Source organism: Prionailurus bengalensis, chromosome D1, assembly GCF_016509475.1.
Source record: "Prionailurus bengalensis isolate Pbe53 chromosome D1, Fcat_Pben_1.1_paternal_pri, whole genome shotgun sequence".
NCBI lineage: Eukaryota > Metazoa > Chordata > Mammalia > Carnivora > Felidae > Prionailurus > Prionailurus bengalensis.
The window spans coordinates 62,265,526-62,289,402 of record NC_057346.1 but is presented as its reverse complement, the minus strand read 5'-3'; the positions used below and the strand labels follow the sequence as shown (position 1 = coordinate 62,289,402).

The window sequence follows — 23,877 nt, the reverse complement described above, 5'->3', positions numbered from 1 at the left end:
AAAACAGTGATTAAGTATATGTGTTTTGTAGTAGGTGTACTTGTTTATTTTTGTTTTTATTTGAGAGAGAGAGAGAGAGAGAGAGAGAGCGTGGGAGCATGCGCACAAGTGAGGGAGAGGATGGGAGGAGAGAGAATTCAAGCAGTCTCCATGTGGAGTCTTGTGCAGGACTCAATCCCACAATCCTGAGATCATGACCTGAGCCAAAATCAAGAGTTGTGTGTTTAACTGACTAAGCCACCCAGGTGCCCCTGGAGCAGGTGTAATTAAAGCAACATCTACAACAATTTCTAAAGGCATTTAATTTTGATATTTAAACATTATATTTGGTTGAATTCAGTTATTATAAAAATTAGATTTTTTTAAATCTTGTTTTCCCTTTCCTATTCCTCTATGTAGAAATAAAATTCATGTATGATTATGCAATCTGCTTGGGTCTCAGGACAACTTTTTATTAATTATGAGATAATGAGCTATTAATTGAGTTGAATGAGCTATTAATTAATAATAATTAAAGCAAGAATACAAATAAAGCTATCATTTGTCAAGCATTTATTATATACCAAGCACTTTTATACTATATATAATATATATTTATACATATTGTATGTATTATAAAATATACATTATAGAATATATAATACATATCTCTCATACACACATTAAGGAGAAAATGCAAGTGGATACTGAGAAAAGTCCTGTTTGGATGGGAAACTCCAAATAACTTATCACCCTTACCCTAACCATTTTTTCCTGAGATGGTGGAGGACCAGAAGATATTGAATAATAGGTAGATGACGGTGGGGTGGCTGTTACTGGAGATTTCTAAGAAAAGAAATCAAAGGTGGGTTTGAGTAGAGCATGTATGGGAATTAATTGGGACATAGATGATAATTGCATGGAGATAACTGGAAGACATAGAGACGAGGTTAGGGTGAACATAGGATCAATTAATAGATACAGAAAGGGATTAAGTTAAGGTCAAGTTGAGAACACTTATTTAGATTCCTTGGCAAGATGTGAAAACATCTGTTTAGCCCCTTCCCAAATCTGCTTGGTCCTTGCTCCATAAATAATGGGATTGAGCATAGGCGGGATGACCACATAGAGGTTGGCCAGGAGGATATGGACATAGCGTGGGATGCGTCTCCCACCGAACCTGTAGGCAAAGACAGAGAAAAGGGCAGGGATGTAGAAGAGTAGGATGACACAGATGTGGGAGCCACATGTGCTCAGGGCCTTGGACCGGGCATTTCGAGAAGGGAGACGGAAGACAGCTCGTAGGATGTGAATGTAGGAAACAGTGATAAGGATGATGTCCAGGCCTGTGGAGAGTAGGGCAGCTGCCAACCCGTACCAGACATTGATGGAGATATCAGAACAAGACAGACGGGCGATGCCCATGTGCTCACAAAAAGTGTGTGCAATGATGTTGATCCGGCAATAGCGCAGGCGCTTGAGAAGAAAGATGGATGGAAACATGATGATGAGGCTGCGGGTCAGGGTGGCAGCGACGATCTTCCCAATGACGGTGCTCGTGAGGACTGTGGTATATCGCAGAGGGGAGCAGATGGCCACAAAGCGGTCAAAGGCCATGGCCAGCAGGACTGCAGAGTCGGCCACAAAGAGGAAGTGGATGAAGAACATTTGGGTGAGGCAGCCATCAAAGGAAATGTGGCTGGAACCTAGCCAGAAGTTGGCCAGTGTTTTGGGCATAGTGGAAGTGGAGAGCAAGATATCTGCACTGGCCAGCATGGACAGGAATATGTACATGGGCTCGTGCAGGCTTGGCTGTGAGAGGATGATACAAATTAAAATGCCGTTGCCTGCCAGGGCGGCTACATACATGGTGCAGAAGGGGATGGAGAGCCAGATGTGCAGGTGCTCCAGCCCAGGGATGCCAGTAAGGAGGCAGCCTGTCGTGCGAGTGTCAGAGTCGTTCATGGCAGTCGTGCTCCTGGCAGATGAAAAGGCCATGATTTTCTTCAGAGCCCTCGCCTGTGTCAGAGGGGAAACATAACTTCAGACTTTGTACACACTAGCAGAGTGAACAGTTGCAAACTCTTGCAAACAACTACAAGGTCTGTACACACAGGTCCTACAACCACTATGGGGTCGGCACCAGCATATTCTCTCTCTGTAGACAATTACACATGGGCTCTGCACGATGTGCATGGTTATAGACCTTGCCCACAGAAAGGCTCTGTGTTCTTATTCAGAGGTTTTCGACATAGTTCTAAGAGCTTTGTGGGGCTCGAAAACCTTGCCAGACTCAGTACAGTGTCACAGGTTCTGAAAAGAACAGGAATAGCTAGAACATCAAAACAATCTCTATAATCTCTCCAGGTAAATGAACTGTAATGAACTCTGCAAAAGCTCAGGCTCTGCACAGAAGGGCCACAGTCCGACACCGAGCAACAGTTACTTCTTCTTAGCAGACCATGTGGAAGAGTAGGATTGGGGGCTGTGGGCTGCAGACACTATATCTCTTTCCCCCATCAATGATGCTCTGACAAGTATGGAGGCGGTGAAGGCAGCTGTGGCATTTAGAAAGAACACTAGACATTATGTGCAAAAAAACAAAAAAAAATCTTGGGTCAGAGATCTGCTCTGTCAATTACACTGTGTAATTTCGGACACTTCACTGTCGTTTCTAAGAAACAATTTTCTGATCTTTTAAATGAGCATGATTGTTGTCCTATTGGCATATCACATGAGATTTTGTCTTTGGAAGCCTTATTAAACTGTGTGGTGCCTCCTTAATCACCCATCTGGCTCTGAAGTGTGATGCAGTCACCAGGAACAAGAAGGAAGGTGTGGTGTGATGCTTCAGAAGGTGAGGTCCTCTGATCAGCATCACCAGCATCATCAGGGAACTTGCAGATTCTTGAACCCTACCACAAATCTCATGAGTCAGAACCTGGGCTTCGAGGCAGCAATCTACTTTTTAGCGAGGCCACCAGGTGACTCTGACTCATGCTAAAGTTTCCGAGCCACTGATACAAGACTTTTTCCCTTTCCTCCGTGTCTGGTCCAGATGCCCATCCCATCTTCCGGGATCAATAGCTTCTCAGTTCCGACTGGTTTTGCAGCATTCTCCCTGGAAATGCCTAGACTTCTGCTACATCTAACCAGTGTGATCCTCAGCTCACATGGTCAGGATGTGGAGAAAATGACAGGACCATGCAGTCGGTACTACGAATTAAGCCACTTGACCCCTCAGCCCTCTCCAACGTTCTCACAACGAACGTACAACTTTTACCACTGCCCAAATTCCTATTCTTCTATCAACTGAACTTTCTCCTGTATAACTCAGACCTCAACTTTGTCGGGAGCCAACTCCTCATATCATTATTCCACTCTTACAGACTTATCTCTGCACCCATTCTCCTTTCATTTCCTCCAGTTTTAGAGAAAGCGGTGTGACTGTTTTTCCTGTGCTTCAACGATTCCTTTGTTAGAGCTGGAATATATTTTACTTCACTTAGGTATAAAAAAAGCCCCTTCAAGTTATTTTACTGATTTATTTAGAGATAATATAAAGCAATTGTGACTTTCTATGCTGGCAGCAAACAACTGGAAAATTAAATTTTAAAAGTTCCATTACAATATAAACATAAAAGCATACAAAATGTATGTTAACAAACCACATACTTAAAAAAAAAATGTAACTGAAGTTTGCAAAGCCCCTACACTGAGAGCTGCAAACTACTGCTGAGATTTTTTACAACATAAAAAGATGGAGATGTACACCATGTATACAAGTCAGAGGACCCAAGTGATTGTTAAGACATCAGCTTTCTCAAAATAAATCTATAGTTTGTTTTTTAAGTTTTAACTTATTTGAATAATAGGCAAGTAAAAATTGTATATATTCAAAGTGTGCATTGTCAAATTATTGCCACAATCAAGTTAATTAACTTATTATCCATCACCTCCCATAGTTACTTTTTGTGTGTGTGGTCTTAAATTATTTTTAAAACCAGATGGATAAATACACACCCCTGTATACTGGTACATGTGCATATATAACAATATGTGCATATGCGTGTAAGTGTGTATGTATGTCTAAAAGAATAATTTCCCCATCTATCCTCTGAATGCCCTCTTTCCTACCTCCTCAGGGACTTTGTTCTGCCAATTTATCCCCTCTCTTCTATATCTTCAGTTTCTCCTAAATTCTTGGATCTTCCTTCTTAGATCTTTTGCATTTATAAACATTCAAATCTTTATAACCTTGAAAACAAACAAAAAATAACAACAGCTGTCATAAAAATATCTTATTCTACTAATCTGTCCCACTACTTACTGTTGCATCTTTCTTCCTTTTTTCCAAAGTCAGTCCTTCCAGGGGTGCCTGGGTGGCTCAATTGGTTAAGCGTCTGACTTTGGCTCAGGTGTGAGTGTGAGTGGAAACCTTCCTATTCTCTCATTTTTGTTAGCATTCACTACATATCAACTCTATCCCAGACACCAGTGAATAAGACGCAGCAGTTCATGAGTTCGAGCCCCAAGTTGGGCTCTGTGCTGACAGCTCAGAACCTGGAGCCTGCTTCGGATTCTGTGTTTCCCTTTCTCTCTGTCCCTCCCATACTCATGCTGTGTCTCTCTCTGTCTCTCAAAAATAAATATTCAAAGTCAGTCCTTCCATACACATCTCTTTGGGCTTTGACGTCTCTACCCTCCCCTGGTGCTTTTCCAGTCTCCGGATCTTCCTTTCCAGTCCATATTAAGGGTGATTCTGTCCCAGCAGGATTTGCTATCAGGTATTTGCTATCAGGTGTCTCTAACCTCTCCTTACTGCCCATTTCCCCTGGCTAATCTGGTCCACTGCCTTAGGTTCATTTAGCCCACCTATGCTAGTACTTCCCAAATCTATGTCTGCCATCCATATTGTTTTCCAGGCTTCAAACCCACTTATCCACGTCCTCGCCCCAACTAGTCTACAGTCCTTCCAGTCTCTAAGCCAGACTCCGTGCATAAGTTATGTTTCCTACAGATAATTTTGAGCATGGTACTTACTTGATTACAGATACTAATTTCCTTCTGCCTGAATGATTCTCACAAATAACTTGCCCACTTGCTCTTCTAATACTGGATCAAATGCATGCCTCTGAGTTTACATTTTGCTTCCTCTACCTCCTTCCTCACTTTTATTCACCCAGTTTATATTTCTCATTCAGGAAGACTTTCTTCATCCCTCAAGGCTGGGCTATGTGCTTCCTCTGTGCACCTATGTTCCCCTGCAATTACCTCTCTCTCCACTTATCACATTGAAGTATTTTCAGCCCTAATATATTGTGAAGCTCCTTCAGGGTTGGGGCTGCATCTTATCCACTGGTGTCTGGGATAGAGTTGACATGTGGTGAGTGCTAACAAAAATGAGAGAACAGGTAGGTTTCTACCCACACAGTCGTATAAGTTCACACTGTCAGGGACACACACTCATGCCATAAAAATCATGGGTTTGTAATCACAGATCCTCTGTTCTCACACCCTCTTCTTGTCCTGTGCCTTTTGCACTCATGCTTCCCACATGACTCACCACGTGCATCCTCCGCCACCTGCTCCCACGTCCGTGGGTCACATTGGCCCCCTATGCAAACTTTGCTTCTCCAGCTCCGGTTCTCCTCCTAGATAGTCAGCCTCCAAGGCAGCCTTTGTTGACAGCACCTCCCTATCGCTAATCCATGGGACTTGTGTTTTCACTCCAGTTGAGGCACCCTTGATGTTCCTGCACCCCCAAACTGGGTAGCATCCCCAAAAGCCCCACTTTAAGTTTTCTCTCCAGCAGCTCCTGTTTTCAGACCCTCCGCTGCTTGTATGCCCAGTTCTCTTGCCTTCTCATTCTTGCTTCTCTGTGCTTTGGGAAAATCACCAAAAAACGTGTTCCTTCTATTCCAATGAATTTGTACTCCCACTTGTTTTTGAATCCTTTACCTGACTGCTCCATTCAGGAATGTTATCCTTTTTAAAAAAAAATTTTTTTAATGTTTATTTATTTTTGAGAGAGAGGGAGAAACAGAGAATGAGCAGGGGAGGGGCAGAGAGAGGGGGAGACACAGAATCTGTGCTGTGTGAGCTGTCAGCACAGAGCCCGATGCGGGGCTTGAACTCATGAACCACGAGATCATGACCTGGGCTGAAATCTGATGCCCAAGCAACTGAGCCACCTAGGCGCCCCAGAATGTTATCCTTTATAAATGCTCCCCCTCCCCTTACAACTGCAATAAAATAACATTTCCCCCATTGTTTCTCAGTGTCTGAGGATAAAGCTGTGTGTCATTTATGATTCTTGTATCCTCCTTACAAGCCAAGGACGATTTGCTCATTAGTCTCGCATCCTCACCTGTAAAGTGACCCTTCAAACTGCTCTTCCCCCATCTCACTCCACAGGAGAACAAAGTGACCTAGGCCATTCTTCCTCTTCACCCATCACTTCTCCTTGAACGTTGCTACAAAGCTGTCTACTTATCTCGTACCCATTTCCCATCCATTCCTCCATATTAGTCACCTCCTCTCCATCCTGAAAATGTGTGACCCACACTTACCTCCCTGAGGCCTCCTTCTCAGAATCACAGTTTCTCAAGTCAACATTTCATACACAGCTCAACTTCCTCCATATATAGAGTTGAATCTGGGGCCTTGCTCCATATGGTGTTTATTTCCTCTTCTCCTTTGGGAATGGGGATTCTCCTCCCTTGGTGTCCCCTTTCCTCCCTTAGTTTCAAATCCCTTCCCTGCCATCTGGGCCAATATGCTTCTGTTCAACACAAGGATCTAAGGCAGGCAAGGATATGCTCTGGCATAGAGCCAGAGAGAAGAAATCTATTGATAAGACACTGAGCATCTTAGGGAGTGGGCAGTGGTGGTCAGCACCAACTCAGAGGCTCTTAGCATGAGAGTTTCCTTTGAACTTGTTTTTGCATTTCCTGCTTCAATACTCATTCTCCTCCATGCCTTCAACCCCCCTCTCTTCTCTCTTCCTCTCATCATTTTGTCTTCCCTAAGGCATTTTCCTCTTGGGCTTCTTTCATTCATTATCTGCCTAGTGTCTGTCTTCATATCTCTGTGTCTTTTTAACCTTCACTCTCTTTTCACTCCTTCACTGCCCCTAAAAATCTATTGCACTCATATGGCATCAGGAAGGAAAGGATATATAGGAATCATTGTCCCTAGTCTTGCTCATTCAACAATTTGACAAGATTGATCCCTTTTTTGGTAAGCATTTCAGGTAAATAGGTAAGGGAATCATGTCCTCTTACCATGAGCGGGTACTAGTAATTACCATAAAGTAGTGGTACAAAGTGCTACGGAATCCAGAGGCCAGAAGAATAATTCTGCCTGGTAAAGTTAGGGGAGGCTTCACAAAGTGTCAGATTGCAGCTGGGACCGAAATGGATGTGGTGTGCACACATGTGTGTGTCCACGTGTGTTTATGACTTTTTAAAGTGCCAACTGAGACAATGAATGTGAAAGAACTTTAGAAGTTTCCATTGATTGAATTGCCTATTCTTGTGCTAGCACCACATGTTCTTGATCACTGTGACTTTATAACAAGTTTTAAAGTCAGGAAGTGTGAGGGGCGCCTGGGTGGCTCAGTCGGTTAAGCATCAGACTTCGGCTCAGGTCATGATCTCACCGTTTGAGAGTTGGAGCCCAGCATGGGGCTCTGTGCTGACAGCTCAGAGCCTGGAGCCTGCTTCACATTCGGTGTCTCCCTCTCTCTCTGCTCCTCCCTTGCTCATGCTCTGTCTCTGTCTCAAAAATAAATAAAACATTAAAAAAATTTAAAGTCAGGAAGTACAAGTCCTATTTTACTCTTTTAGAGTTGATTTGACTCTTCTGCATCCCTTGTGACTCCATATGGATTTTATTTTTTTTTATTTTTTTTTTAACGTTTATTTACTTTTGAGACAGAGAGACAGAGCATGAACGGGGGAGGGTCAGAGAAAGAGAGGGAGACACAGAATCTGAAACAGGCTCCAGGCTCTGAGCTGTCAGCACAGAGCCCGACGCGGGGCTCGAACTCACGAACGGTGAGATCATGACCTGAGCCGAAGTCGGACGCTTAACCGACTGAACCACCCAGGCGCCCCTCCATATGGATTTTAGAATCAGTTTGTTAATTTTCTTTGTTTGTTTGTTTATTTATTTATTTTGAGAGAGAGAGAATGTGCAAGCTGGGGAGGGGCAGAAAGAGAGGGAGAAAGAATCCCAAGCAGGCTATGCACCGCCAGCAAGGAGCCTGATGCGGGGCTTAAATGCACAATCCGTGAGATCATGACCTGAGCTGAAGTCCGACGCCCAATTGATGAACCACCCAGGTGCCCCTAGTTTGCTAATTTCTGTGAAGAATTCTGCTGTGATTCTGGTAGGGATTGAGTTGAATCTGCAGATCAGTTTAGGAAGTATTGTCATCTTCACAATGTTGAGTTTTCCATCCCTGAACATGGGAAATTTTCCCATTTATTTAGATCTCCTTTAATTTTTTTCAACAATATTTTCTATCTCTCAGAGTATAAAATTTATACTTCTTAAACTTCTTCCTAAGTATTTTATTCTTTATGATGTTCTTATAAATTGAATCATTCTTCTAATTTGTTATTAGATTGTTCATTACAAATGAATAGAAATATAAACAATTTTGTATATTGATCTTAAATATTGTATATTGACCTACAACCTTGATAAACTCATTTGCTAGTTCTAATAATTATTTTTAGTGGATTCCTTAGGAATTTCTATATCAAGGTCAGGTCCTCTATAAACTGAGATAGTTTTACTTATTCTCTTCCAATCTAGATGCCTTTTATTTTTTATTTTTGCCTAATTTCCTTGGCTAAGACCTCCAGTACGCTGTTGAATAAAAGTGGCAAAAGCCTGTATATACATATATGTATATGTACATACACGTATGTACATATGTGTACACGTATGTGTATGTACATATATGTATATGTATCCTGTATATACATACATATATATTCTTTATTATATACAAGAACCAATAATAATAGTTAAACATCTTTTGAGCATTTACTACATGTTTTGTAACTTCAGGAAGTAACTCATGTTTATCAGAAAGAGTTGTAACTCAAGGGGCACCTGGGTGGCTCAGTCAGTTGAGCATCAGACTCTTGGTTTTGGCTTAGGTCATGATCTCAGTGTTCATGAGTTTGAGTCCCGCATCAGACTTGTGCCAACTGTGTGGAGCCTGCTTAGGATTCTCTCTCTCCCTCTCTCTCTGCCCCTCCCCTGCTTTTTCTCTCTCTCTCTCAAAATAAATAAATAAACATTTTTAAAAATTAAAAAAAAAAAAGTAAGAGCTGTAACTTAACACTACTTATCGTGATATAGCATTCTAGAATGGTATATATCTGCTCCATTTTCAACAAGTCATTTTATAATTACATTTGTTTGTTCCAAAGAATTATAATATTGATGGCTTAATAAAGAGGACAGACAATAGTAAAGATAGTTTTGATGTCTGTGAGTCACTGTTTCTTAGGGATATTTTGTTTACCTGTTTTTCCACTCAGAGTATATTTATTTTATATTCCCAAATTTTCTGTGTCAAGAACTGTGAGGAGTATGAAATTTTCTTCTACTTGCAAACTAACAAGTTATTCATTTCATGGTGGCTGGTGGAAGACACAGGAATCCTAGGTCAGAGACGAAGGAGAGTTTAGTACAAACAGCCATAGTAGATTTCTCTAGATTTAATTGATGTCCTTTTTCTGACCCAGAGTCCTGTCCAGGAAACCTCATTATATTGAGTTGTCCTGTCTCCCTTAGGCTCTTCTTGGATACAGCAGGATAGTTTTAAAATGTTTCAAAGTGCTACTATTTTACTTTGATTTTTTAAATGGAGTTTTTATGTATACCATGTGTTTTTAATTTAAAATGTTAAATTTCTTTTTCTATATTGTTGGAATGAACCAGGTTGGTGTCCCTGTGTGCTCAATTTGATTTTTTGCTACAGAATTTCCACTCTGACTGGTTGAGATGAGAGAAAGTCAATTTCATGTAAGTTGCTGAGAGATCTGCAAGCACTCGGGGGACACAGCAGAGACAAAAGAGTATATCTTTAGGGAAGCAGGAAGTTACTTTACCCATTTTTGTGTGTCACAGTTGATACACCCAGCTTTACAACCTTTAATAGCTGGTCTATTTTCCCTGAAGGTATTCTGAACTTGTTATTTTTATCTGATTCAGTGAAATGGAGAGCTTAGTTAGCACCACAAAATTACAATGTAACTTCAGCTTTTTCTGTAGTATGCAAAGCTTGCTCTTCCCTATATGTTTATTATACTGTTACACAAGACAATTCAAATGTGAAAGATGTAAGACACTAAGACTAGAAGTAGTTCTTTTTAGCGATGCATTTAATAGAATCAATACAATGAAAGAAAACAAGGGAAGTGAGAGAAAGCTGTTTCAAGAAGAACTTTAAGGTTTCTGCAATAAGCCTCTGAACATTAATGATACATCTCCAGCCCTATGGTAAACATTGAATAGTCTGCAATGACCTGAGGAAGTGGTTTATGCAAAAGTTTAACTCTTCTTGTTCAGAAGTCAGAATTTCTTCAGGCTAAGAACTACCTCAATGCAGTTACAACTAGAAACCGGAAAGCCCTATCCAATGGGCTAAAAGGTGATGTTTATATCTACAACCATATGATCAGAACTTACCCACATCCCTAACCAGTCTACTGTATTTTCTCCAAACATTCACATAAACATTTGGGATCCAGAATTTAAAGGGTTATTATCACACCATTCTCCCCAGTCAGAACCAGGAGCCTAGCTATTTTAATTTGTTTTTTCTTTCAAAAATTATTTTTTGAGTATCTGTGAATGACTAGTCTACACAGGAATTCTAGCACTTCCTGGTTTCTCCTCTCTATCTAAAACTCTGAATCAAAGCATGTTTATATATGATGTCATTTCTAGATCAGGAAAATATTAATGTAAACATTTACGCACTAATCCTAATAGTATTCACTGTTGACTGGAGTCCCTGGAGTCCCCCTATATTTCAGAGCCCTCACTTTGAAGTCTTTCCATCCCCTGAGAAAAACAATGAGAAATAAAAAGTTATGCTGTGCAGGTGTGTCTGTCTTTCCTGGGTGGAATTAAATTTCTTTGTTCCCATGCCTCACCTCTCATCTAGGTATGCTTCTTTCTTTTTACATGTCCTCCCCAATGGTGTTACCTCCTGCACCTTTCTGTTCTCATCTTTAGTTTATCCTCTTCAAACCCTTTATTGGTTTTCTAACATCAGAATAAGGTGTCTGTGAGTATTATCTGAATGTGGTAATTGTGGTAGGGGTCTTGGGGAGACAGATGGGGAAGATCCAGAAAAAGGTTATGGTAGCTAATGAATGGCTCTGCAAAGATATGCATACCCTAACCCCTAGAACCTGCTCGTAAGTTATTTATATGTCAAAGGAGATTTATGGTTGCTAATCACTTGACTTTAAAATAGGGATATTATACTGGATTATCTGAGTGAGTCTGATGTAATTGCAGTGGTCTTATAAGTAGAAAAGGGAGACAGAAAAGTTTGTAGAGAGAGACAGAGATGTGACTACAGAGGTTAGAATGAGATTTGAAAAAACAGTCAATCCACTTTTATTGTCTTTGAAGATGGTGGAAGCAAAAATAAGCCAAGGATATTTGTGTGTGTGTGTGTGTGTGTGTGTGTGTGTACACAGATATATATATTCAATACTTTCTGGCCCAAAGAGGACACAGTGAAAAAATAAGTAAACAATGGAATAACAGTTTTTATTCCTTAGATTGTAAGAATGGTTATTCTATGTGAAATCTTGCCTTCTTTTACTCTGGAAGAGAAACATGAGAACAGAAAATTTGTCCTCGAGAGGGATTCCCAATCATTAACAGAGGATGCTCATATATCTAGGAAAGAGAATCCAGGAAAATCATGTAAAATTCAATACAGCTATCTGATTTTTTTTTTGGTAAAATGATTAAGAGCTGTGATTTTGTAAGCAGGGGAATGGACTGCATGGTTTAGGATTACTGGAGAAGGTTTCCTGGAGACATTAGTGCTTGTAAGGATCAGGAGCAAGGAATAGAATTTACACATGTTGACAGAAGACAATATTGCACTGATAGAAAAGGCAGCAATCCAAGCAATGAGATGTAGGAATGATGGAGAAATCTATGGAAGCCTATATGGATGCCTTGTAGGGAAGAATGAGAGACACATTCACATAGGTAGAACTAAAATATGAAAGGAAACTATTGCCTCCCAAGCAGGAGATAAAGTATATTCTGTAGGTGTAATGCCAGTTACAAATTTTTAAATAAGGTTGTGAGTGTCTTAAGAATTTCATATTTTAAGAGAGAAATCTGGAAGCATGAGATAAAGAAAAAGGCTTGCAAAATACTGAAAGAATGGGATGGATGTCTTATTGCATGGCTCCAATAAGTGATTAATGATTAATGATTTGAAGCGATTAGGTGAGGAAGTGGAGAAGAAGTGGAGTAGGCAGATCAAACAGGGATTTTAAAGAGGATCAGAAGAGCTGGCAGATGAGACATGGGGACTGAAAGAGGAAGAAGAGCCCCCGTCAACCCTCAGATCACCATGCTCCAGTGGTGGGAGAATGATGTAATGAAAGAATAAGGTAGCTGGTCAGGAAGTTGGCAGGTGAAAAAATAATGAGTTGTTGAGAATTGTTGAATTGACAGAAGAATATTTAGGTGAAAATTTTCCTCCAGATATTGAAGAAGTGGGGCAAATAGGCAGTAGTAGGCTGGTTTGCCAGAGTCCTAATGATGCACTGGCAATAAGGAATGCAGATTTGCTAATTCACACCTGACCCCTGTTATTTCTTTGAATGGATACCTCAGTAAGATGTTACTGAGACTTATGCCAGGTAGGATATTTAATACTTACAGCTTTGAGAAATTTCAGACTGAACTTGGAACTTTAGTTGACAACAAGGGGCCAGTAATGATCCCAGGTCATGGATCTGGTGGGACATAGTCCCAATATAGTAACAATATCATTATGATAATGTCTATAGGTAGGGATTATTGGTTTAGTTGATGTCTCTTGGCAGCCTTTGGTAAATGCTACAGAGATTGTGACAAGAAGTAGGTTGTGTTTGCCTTAGTGTTTGTTATGTGTTGGGAATGAAAGGATCTTAGTTCTGGAAAAGACTTAAAGGGAATTTATGGCCACTCAGTTCTAGGAAAAAAAATTACATTTTGTCTTCAAGGAATTACAGTTACTACGATGGCCACATTGAATCTGACAAGTTTCAATCCAGGCTCTTTCATTTTGGTGGGGATCCCAGGGCTGGAGCAATTCCACATCTGGATTGGGATTCCTTTCTTCACTATCTATCTGGTGGCCCTTGCTGGTAATGGCATCCTTCTTTACCTCATCACTGTGGACCACAGCCTCCACGAACCCATGTTCTTCTTTCTCTCCATGTTGGCCTCTGCAGACCTCGTATTATGCACCACGTGTGTCCCCAAAACACTTGGTATATTCTGGTTGAAAGCTCAGAAAATCACTTTTCCTGGTTGCCTTACCCAGTTGTTCTTTCTTCACTTCAGCTTTTTTCTGGACTCCGCCATTTTGTTGGGCATGGCATTTGACCGTTACATGGCCATTTGCTGCCCTTTGAGATACACAAGTGTTTTGACACCAAGGACAATTGTCAAGATCATGGTGGGCATTGTGGGTCGGAGCTTTGGTGTCATTTTGCCTGTTGTTTTCCTGGTGAAGCGTTTGCCCTTCTGCAAGTCACGTATCATCCCTCACACATACTGTGAACATATAGGGGTTGCCCGACTTGCCTGTGCTGACATCTCCATCAACATCTGGTATGGTTTTGCTGTGCCTGTGATGACTATTATCTCAGACCTGGTCCTCATTGGTATTTCCTATGCTCTCATCCTTCATGCTGTTTTCCATCTTCCATCCAGAGATGCCCGCCAGAAAGCCCTCAGCACCTGCGGTTCCCATGTCTGTGTCATTCTCATATTCTACACACCAGCCATATTCTCTGTCCTCACTCATCGCTTCGGACACAATATCTCTCGCACCTTTCACATCATATTTGCCAACCTCTATGTGGCAATCCCTCCTGCACTCAATCCCATCATTTATGGTGTAAAAACCAAGCAGATCAGGGACAAGGTCATCCTCCTACTCTTTCCTAAAGGGATGAAGTAACCCCTGGCTGAGAACACGGAGAGGAAAAATTATGAAAAGTCAAGTAATCGTATTGATTTAATAGAATTTCTTGTGTAAATCAGTAGCAGGAAGCCCTCCAATATGGATTCAATTCCCATGAATTTCAAGACCTTAATTCTGTTGGAGAAAATCATTGGTAGAATTACATTAAGAAAGGTAAGGATTTTTCAAGTCCCTAGAAAATGGCAGATATCAGATGGAAGTATCCTAATTTTCTACGATCAAAAACATACATGCAAGATAGGTTTACACTTCCTTTGGTCCTTTTATCCTGTTTCAGTGTCCTCTTTAAATACATTTTGAAAAGGAAAGAAAAGAAAAAATAGTACTTTATTCATAGGTTGTTTACCACTCAGTAAGCTCATAAATTCAATAAGCATCTGCATGCTGAAAATTCCCACATCTAAAGCTCTACTCCCAATTCTTTCTCTATCCTACATAGCCAACTCTGTATTTGGTAGCTCCTCCTCGTTATCCAACTGAAACTTCACAATAAACATGAACCAAAATTCACTTATTGATTATGTCTTCTGAATATCCTTTAAATTCACTCACATGTTTCACATTAAAATATGATTACCTCTTTCTCTGTGTGTGTCCTGAATCTTTTCAACAGCCCCATTTGGAATTTGCTAACTACAAATTATTCTCTTTCCCATCCATTTTTTACTCAGAAACTAGAATATTCTTACTAAACCCCAATTAGATTATGTCAATCCTCTAGTTAAAAATGATTCACGGGACACCTGGGTAACTCATTGGGTTAAGCAACCAACTCTTGGTTTTGGCTCAGGTCATGATCTCACAGATCAAGGCCCATGTCAGCACAGAGCCTGCTTGGGATTCTCTCTCTCTCCTTCTCTCTCTCTTTCTCCCCTCACGCCCCCTTCCACCCATGCTCTAGTGTGCATGCGCACGCTTTCTCTCTCTCTCTCAAAAAAAAATCATTCAGGTTGCCCATTTTTCTTGGAAGAAAACTCAGATGCCCTAATATATCTTCAAAGCCTTTTACAGCATTGTTGGTGCTAACCAGTTTTTGCATGGTGTTCGCTGACCACCTCTCCCCTTTCCTCTCCCCTTTCCTCTCCCCTTTCCTCTCCCCTTTCCTCTCCCCTTTCCTCCTTACATCCACCTCATGCTATAATCACCCTGTGTATCTTATGCTTTTTCAAACTCTATTCTCCTTCCTTCTGGACTTTCACACATACTATTTCCTCTGGAATCTGAAGCTGAGCTTGAACTTGGGTAGGAAAGGGAGTGAAAGGAAATAGTTTTTCAATTCCTTCTTATTGTTCTATTTCACCCCCACCAGGATGACTGTAATTTCTTAAAAATGAGAAATAACATGTTGGTGAGGATGCGGAGAAATTGGAACCCTAATGCATTGCTAGTGAGAATGTAAAATGGTGCAGCCTCTGTAGAATAGAGATTGGCAGTTCCTCAAAAAGATAAATGTAGAATTATCAAATGAACCATTCCTACTCTTCGGTATAAACCAAAAAGAATTGAAAACAGATGTTTAACCCAAAACTTGTAAATAAATGTTATAGTGGCATTATTTACATTAGCCCCCAAAATGGAAACAACTCATATCAAATGCATATCAACTGATGAATGGATAAAACAAATGCATTCAATCTGAACAATGGGTCCTTTGTCAGTCATAAAAAGGAATGAAGTTGTGATACATAATATAACACAGATGAACCTTGAAAACACTATGCAAAGTGAAAGTAGCTAGACACAGAAGACTACTTCTGTATCATATGATTCCATTTATGTCAAAAGTCCAGAATAGCCAAATCCATAGAGACAGAAAGTCAGTTAGTAGCGGCGAGGTGACTGAGGGAAGGTGAGATAAAGACTAACTTCTTCGTGAGAACGTGGTTTCTGTTCAGGGTGATAAAAATGTTCTGGAATTAGATGGTGGTGATGCTTGCACAACATTGTAAATGCACTAAAAGTCACTAAATGACACACTGTAAATGGTTGAGATGGAGAATTTTATGTGATGTGAATCTTACCTTAATAAAAAAGTTAAATAATATGCTCAGCATCATATAAATAATAAATGATGAGTATAAAGCTAATAAATCTGTCTGATTTCTTATTTTTTTTAAATATTTATTTATTTTTGAGAGACAGAGAGAGAGAAAGACAGAGACAGAGCTCAAGAGGGGAAGGGTCAGAGAGTGAGGGAGACACAGAATCTGAAGCAGGCTCCAGGCTCCAAGATGTCAGCACAGAGCCCGATGCGGGGTTGAACTCAGGAACCGCAAGATCATGACCTGAGCCAAAGTCAGATGCTCAACCAACTGAGCCACCCAGGCTACAGGAATAGAATGGGGAGGAGAGACAGGGACAGGGACAGGCACAGGGACAGCAGCCAGCCAAGACTTACCTGGTTGATTACATGGTTGAGTATTGTGGAAGTAGAAGACCATTTATACTGGAAGTTTGGACTGAGCATGTGTGGCTTTTTTTTTCATGTTTATTTATTTTTGAGAGAGAGAGAGAGAGAGAGAGAGAGAGAGAGAGAGACAGAGCATGAGCAGGGGAGGGGCAGAGAGAGAGGGAGACACAGAATCTGAAGCAGGCTCTCGGCTCTGAGCTGTCATCACGGAGCCTGACACAGGGCTTGAACCCATGAACTGTGAGATCATGACCTGAGCCAAAGTCTGACACTTAACTGACTGAGTCACCAGGTGCCCCAATCATGTGTTGCCTTTTAAATACTCACGTTATCAACTTTGTTCTGAATGCACAGGCAAAGTGTTCTCGATCAGGGACAGATGATCATTATTTACGTAAAGAGCAAATAACTCTGTGGTTCCCCATATTTGATTCTTACCAGTAGGGCTTTACAATGAAGGCTAGGTCACATGTCCTACACATACAAATGTCCTATATGTGCAAAATCTAAGATTAAAGAAAAATGTATTTTCTCTGCTTGTAGAAGCCGGAGAGACTATTTTTCCTCTCCTTGTCTCCTCCCCTCTTTTGGGGGAAAGTTTCCTGAGAGACTGATGAGGAATAAATCTCTCCAGGGAAAAGATGAGACACTCATCTTCAGCTCTAAACCCAGCCATGTCTTTGTACTTCTGCAATTAGCTAAATCTCTCTGGAGTTTTCTATCTGTAGTTATCGCACTATTGTAAATTAACTTCCCAAGACTTGCTCTTAGCCCAGGATGCCAAGATTTTGGCAAAAGTTCTTCAGAAAACCCAGCTCAGGAAAAACAAAAATACTTTCTCTATACCCACAATACGCCAGGAATATGAGCAGACAGCTGAGAAGGAAGTTCTGTGGTTCTGGAGCAAGGTAGAATTTCCTTGAAAATTCCTAGACGGGCTTCTGAAGGAAGTAGGAAGCCAGCCCACACTGCCTGGAATAGGGACAGTGCAGCCTGAGTAGCTGAATAGTGTCTGTCGTCGTCCCCCATCAGAAGTGGGTGGTGCACCTCTGATAGGGACAAGCCTTGAGAGGACACCTCCCTGTGGCTAGATTCACCCTGCTGGGAAAAGAAGGGAGGCAGGAGATAGAAGGACTTTGCTGCAGACAAAGGACGGGGGTTTTTTGCTTTGTTTTGTTCTTAACCTTTGGCCATAAGCAGGGTGAAAGCTCAAACCAGGGAACTTAATGCCATTAACGGCAGTGACACAACACATTTGTATAGCATTTTATAATTTCTAAAGTGCTCTAGTGTTCAGTTTCTCTTTGGCTCTTCATACCACAACCCTGTGAGATAGATGTTAAGGAGTCTGAAAAGAGGGTTACTCCAGTGCAGATTAGAAGGGTTGCACAGGACACCCAGCATCCAAGGCAGTTCGTGTTTCCAAACACTTAATTGCCTTGTCCTTTTTCCCCTTCCTAAATCACATACTCACAGCAGTAAAGATTTCCTTTGTGCAGATTGCATCATCAAATATTTCCATTTGTGTAATGAGATTGTGAAGGTGTTCTTTTGTTAATAAAATGAGATAGAAGAGGGAACCTCAACATTTCCCTTATTTAAGGTGTGCACTCTAGTTTGTTTTCTTTAATGTTTATTCATTTTGAGACAGTGGAAGATTGAGAGTGAGGGAGGGGCAGAGAGAGAGGGAGACAGAGGATCCAAAGCAGGCTCTGCATCGACAGCAGAGAGTCCAATGTAGGGCTTGAACTTAGGAATCATGGTGAGATCATGACCTGAGCCAAAGTCAGAGGCTTAACCAACTGAGGGACCCAGGCGCCCCTGTTCACTCTCATTTGTATTTAATATAGCAGTTGGGAAGGACACATAGAGATGTATTCTATGAATCTTATTTTTGTTTGATAGAAATAGAAATGTTACTAGTAAATAGTGAAGAACCCTATAGACATTTAAAATAGTAGTTTTATGCCTATGAATACACAGGTTTTCAAGAACCTGTTTACCTTTGAAATAAGGGACTCATACAATTTGGGTCATTTCTATTGAATGAAAAAAAAAAACTAATTCCATAGCAGGTAGAATCTATCCTAAATGACAACTTATCTGTCCGCTTTTTTAAATAGGATCCTTCCTCCTCACCTTTAAAAAATCACAATGAGAGCCAATCATCCTTAGCAATGCTTCCTTTTTGAAGAAAACACAAGGGCCACTCTTTCACAAATCTGTTTGGTCTTTACTCCATAGATAATTGGGTTCATCACGGGGGGAACGAGAACATAGAGATCAGCCAACAGGATGTGGACATGCTTAGGGATTTTTCGGCCAAAGTGCTGAGTAATGACAGTGAAAATCCCAGGAAGGTAGAACATGAGGATGACACAGACATGGGAACCACAGGTGCTGAGTGTTTTCATCTGCACATCATGGGATGGCAGCCTGAAGACCGCCTGGAGAATGAGCCTATAGGAGACGACTATTGTCACCATATCTAGCGTTACACTGAGTAATGGCACAGAGATTCCATACCAAATGTTGACGGTGATATCAGCATAAGCCAACTTAAGCAGCCCCATGTGTTCACAGAACGTGTGGGCAATGATGTTTGTCTGGCAGAAGGGCAGGTGCCTCACTAAAAGATAACGGGGCAAACAGTTGCAAAACTCCTGAGCACTACAACATGCCCTATTTTGCCGATGACACCATGGCTAAGAATGATGGTGTACCTCCGTGGGTAGCAGATGGCCACATAGCGATCAAAAGCCATGGCCAAGAGAATGCCTGATTCCACCACAAAGGCAAAATGCATAAAGAAGAGCTGGGTTATACAGCCACCAAAAGAGATGTCCACATCATCAAATCAGAAGATGCTCAGGGCTTTGGGTGCTGTGGATGTGGATAGAATCAGATCCCAAAAACCCAACACAGAGAGGAAGAGGTACATAGGTTCATGAAGACTGTGCTCCTCTGCCACTACACAGATCAGGATAACATTTCCTGACACAGCCACCAGGTACATCAGGCAGAAGGCGATGGAGATCCACATGTGAAGCTCCTTCAGGCCAGGGATGCCATTGAGGACAAACATATCATAATTGACAGTGGAGTCATTGGGATCAACCATGCCTGAATTATGGTATGGAACCTTCATCACTTGTCTGTAAGGAGAAAGAAAGTTTGAGAGCTAGCCCTTCACAATCAACTAGCATATATTTATTAGTTAATGGACTCAGACATCTGCTATGTAAAATTTCCGTTAGTAAGTTTTCTCTGACGCAGACCTAATTGTGTGTAGTATTCTACATTGTGGAGAAAGGTTCTAAAAATTCAAAGTAAGATCAAAGAATTTCATAAAGATGCTTCTGAGGAAAATCCTGAGCTTGGTACTGTTTTCTCACACAATGGTCATAAATGAAAAATGATGGTCATACAAAATTTTAAAACTTGTAATAATAATTTGTAGTCTCTGACTAAATATTTTAAGAAATGGAAGAAAATTATAAAGTTTTTTAAAGAATATTAAAAACCAAATAAAAACAAGAGTTTTTTTTTCTGATTGAACTAGTTAAACAACAATCCTGTTACCTGGCACACATATTTACCTAATCACCCATTGATCTATTGATCAACTAAACATCTGTTAATAACCTACAATATGTATAGAGATAGCTCCATGTTCATAAAAGGGAAAAGGAGTTCAAAGCCTGTAAAATAGAAATTCTGTGTATCAGGGTATAGTTTATACAAGCACGGTGCCAGTAAAGGGGTTTTGTGTTTGTTAAATAAATTACTAACCATTGATTACAGATATCCTTTGTTGTGAAGTTTCAATAGTGAAAGATTTTATTAAATTACGAACCACCATCATTACAGGTGGGGATGCTGCTACTTGAGAATAGATGGAGTTGTTTACAGCATAGTACTTTTCTGAAACTCAGGATGAGGCTTTCACCCAGATTATTCAAAACATTGTTTCTATCTCAGTTTTCTTTGTTAATACATCCTACCTTCATTACTTCAAAGAAATGTGATCAGAAATAAGTAGCTTGAGGAAATTAAAAACAGAAATCATAGAAGTAACTGGATGCCACTACCAACCACTTCTTATTTAAACTCCTTTAAAAATAGATTTGATAAAAGAAAAGGGGGGGGGCATCTGGGTGGCTCAGTCAGTTAAGCATCCAGCTCGGCTCAGGTTCGTGAGTTCAAGCCCTGCATCAGGCTCTGTGCTGACAGCTCAGAGCCTGGAGCCTGCTTTGGATTCTGTGTCTCCCTCTCTCTCTTCCCCTGCCCTGCACACACTCTGTCTCTGTCTCTCAAGAAGTGAAGAAACATTAAAAAAAAAATTAGAAAAAAATAGATTGGATCATTCCTTTCTTAGTTGGTTTTTAATTCCTTCACGTTTTATTTCATATGGTGCAAGCACTGAATTTGAATAAAACTAGTAAACAAGAAAGTTCTATCCTTCAGGGATTGTAATGCAGTTGACTTTCCTCAAAGCTCTCTTCCCAGAGATTTTTCAGTAACCCTCCACCTTGTACTAAATGGGTTTGATCACTGAAATGGTAAGAGATAATGGAATATACTATACTCCTTAAAGAAAGTCAAAATAAAATGTCCAATCCCGCCCTCATTTTGAATAGCCTAAAATCTTCACTAAAAAGCAAGTTAATTTTCATTAAAAAACAAAATTAATTTTCTTGTTAACAAAGAAAAACCTTCTCATTCTGCGTCAGGAAATATCAGCTTATACACAAAGATAGCTGAATTAGTTTTATTTAAAAAATGAATCACACTTAATATTTGCCACTTGATATTAAATTTTAAAAAGTTCACAAAATGCTTATGCTTAACGTCATTGTTGAACAATATCAATGGTACATAAAAATACATATTTTCATAGATAGGATTTCTGAGGGATAAAACATGGAAATAATTATTGTTATATCCATGTAGTAAACTAATAGTTGATTTTATTTTATTTTTGTTTTGTCTTGATAGTTTCTATTTTCTATTATATGGAAAAGTATATTGTTTTACTATTGTAAAATATATGACAATAATTTGATGAAGTCGTTTTGTTGTTATTAAAGAGAGCACTAAAAGTGCAAGCTTTCATTAAAAGTTATTTGATTTGGGGGCGCCTGGGTGGCTCAGTCGGTTAAGTGTCTGACTTCGGCTCCGGTCATGATCTCGTGATCCATGGGTTTGAGCCCCGTGTCAGGATCTGTGCTGACAGCTTGGGGCCTGCTTTGGATTCTGTGTGTGTGTGTGTGTGTGTGTGTGTGTGTGTGTACCCCTCCCCCACTCACACTGTCTTTCAAAAATAAATAAACATAAAAAAATTTTTTTAAGTTATTTATGTCTTCCACCTTTAAAATTTTTAAACGTTTATTTATTTTTGAGAGAGAGAGAGAGAGAGAGAGAAAGAGGTAGGGGCAGAGAGAGAGGGAGACAGAATCCAAAGCAGGCTCCAGGCTCAGAGCTGTCAGTGCAGGGCGTGATGAGGGTGTGAACTCACCTACCGTGAGATCACCTGAGCCAAAGTAGGAAGCTTAACTGACTGAGTCACCCAGGCACCCCTATATCTTCCATCTTTAGAGGATTTTCCCAAAATCCCTTCTTCTTTTTTTTTTTTTTTATTTATTTTTGGGACAGAGAGAGACAGAGCATGAATGGGGGAGGGGCAGAGAGAGAGGGAGACACAGAATCGGAAACAGGCTCCAGGCTCTGAGCCATCAGCCCAGAGCCCGACGCAGGGCTCGAACTCACGGACCGCGAGATCGTGACCTGGCTGAAGTCGGACGCTTAACCGACTGCGCCACCCAGGCGCCCCCCCAAAATCCCTTCTAATCCACAGTAATCTAACATTCTGTTGGGATAGCTTCAGGCCAATGACCCATCTATAGTTGCCCTTGGACTGTTTAAAATAAGCTGGTAAGTCTGGTTTTGATTACCATCACTTGAAATATTCATTGGCACCATAAATTGGCATGGAAAAGAATAGCGAATTACATTTACCGAAGAAAAGAGGTGTGTATAGAGCAATACATAATACATTTGTTCTTTACTTCATATAAAGATATCTTCCTAATATTATTCAATGTTAAAAATCAGACCATTTTCCTTACTTACAAAGATTGACTTGCTGAACAAAACAACATGTCTCATGTGGTGTTTCATGCTTTTAAAATGGAAGAAGCTGTGGGCGTGAGCCCAGACTTCATAGACAGGCAACCAATAAGTCAAAGTCAGGGTTTAGCCACCCACAGAGGATAAGATTTGAGGAGCAACCATAGAAGCCATTACTTCCTTGATCTATCAAGAGCTCCCTTTCCCCAGACCACCTACTCAGGCACAGCTCAGATCTGGAGTCCCACCTAGGGCTTAAAAGATCAGAACAGTCTCTTCAAATAGACCCTGTTAAGAGACCGTCTCCTTCTGGGGTGGACAGCTGGTGTCCTCATCGTGCTCTCTCCTGTGAGTAACAAACTAGAATGAGACCATCTAAAATATCACTGTGGGAGGCTCAGAGAGCAAGGTACAGGTGTTATTATTACTCTTGGAAAGAGCAAGAGGAGGCTGAGCCTAGAGGTAGGGAGAAATTGCTACAAGGAGAGCAGAGGGGAAATGCAGATCCAGAGAATGAAGATCCTGAGGAAGGGTAGTCAAAAACGTACACTGAATACTTGCTTCCTTTAACCTCTGGTTCATGTGGCCAGTCCACAGACACAGGAATGGCTTCTGGCAATGCAAGTGATTACAGTAACTGCTACTTGTCTGTGTCCAAGTTCACCAGCAACGGTCCACCTGTTAGCTGCACCACCTAGCTCGGTCAACTTCCATCCATTTCCTCAACAGAAGGGAGACTCCCACTGCATAAAAGGCAGAATGAGCCTAGGATCATGTATTGCTCATGGATAAGGCCGAGGGAGTGACCGCTGGGACTTGGTTCCTGCTCCTGCCTCCCCTTAAACTGCAGACAGGGACAAATGAGTCAAGAAAATACTTCACTCCTTTCCTGCTGAACTGGCAAGAAGACCTTGAGCCGCATCGAAGTGCCTGGGGCAGAAAATTTAAGAGAACACCTAAGACCTTGAGAGTGAATTCAGCCTTAACATTTGCATCCTCCACACCTCCCTAGCCTCATTTGAGCCCCGGCTCTGGAGGCGGCATTATTTAATTCATTCTTGTGTCCTCTCAGCCCACCTAGCTCCTCCTCATC

At 40.9% G+C, this 23,877-nt stretch overlaps 2 protein-coding genes and 1 pseudogene across 2 annotated transcripts; 1 reads left to right on the top strand and 2 right to left on the bottom strand.

Annotated features, from left to right (window-relative positions):
* Positions 1–996: 996 nt before the first annotated feature.
* Positions 997–2,001, bottom strand: LOC122482602 (olfactory receptor 52B6). The gene has a single exon (XM_043578912.1). It carries the CDS (start codon positions 1,975–1,977, stop codon positions 997–999), a length of 981 nt encoding a protein of 326 aa, XP_043434847.1. The 5' UTR covers positions 1,978–2,001.
* Positions 2,002–12,731: 10,730 nt separating this feature from the next.
* Positions 12,732–19,776, bottom strand: LOC122484273 (annotated as a pseudogene).
* LOC122482601 (olfactory receptor 52H1-like) lies at positions 13,271–14,221 on the top strand. The gene has a single exon (XM_043578911.1). The coding sequence runs from the start codon at positions 13,274–13,276 to the stop codon at positions 14,219–14,221; it is 948 nt and encodes a 315-aa protein (XP_043434846.1). The 5' UTR covers positions 13,271–13,273.
* Positions 19,777–23,877: the final 4,101 nt, after the last annotated feature.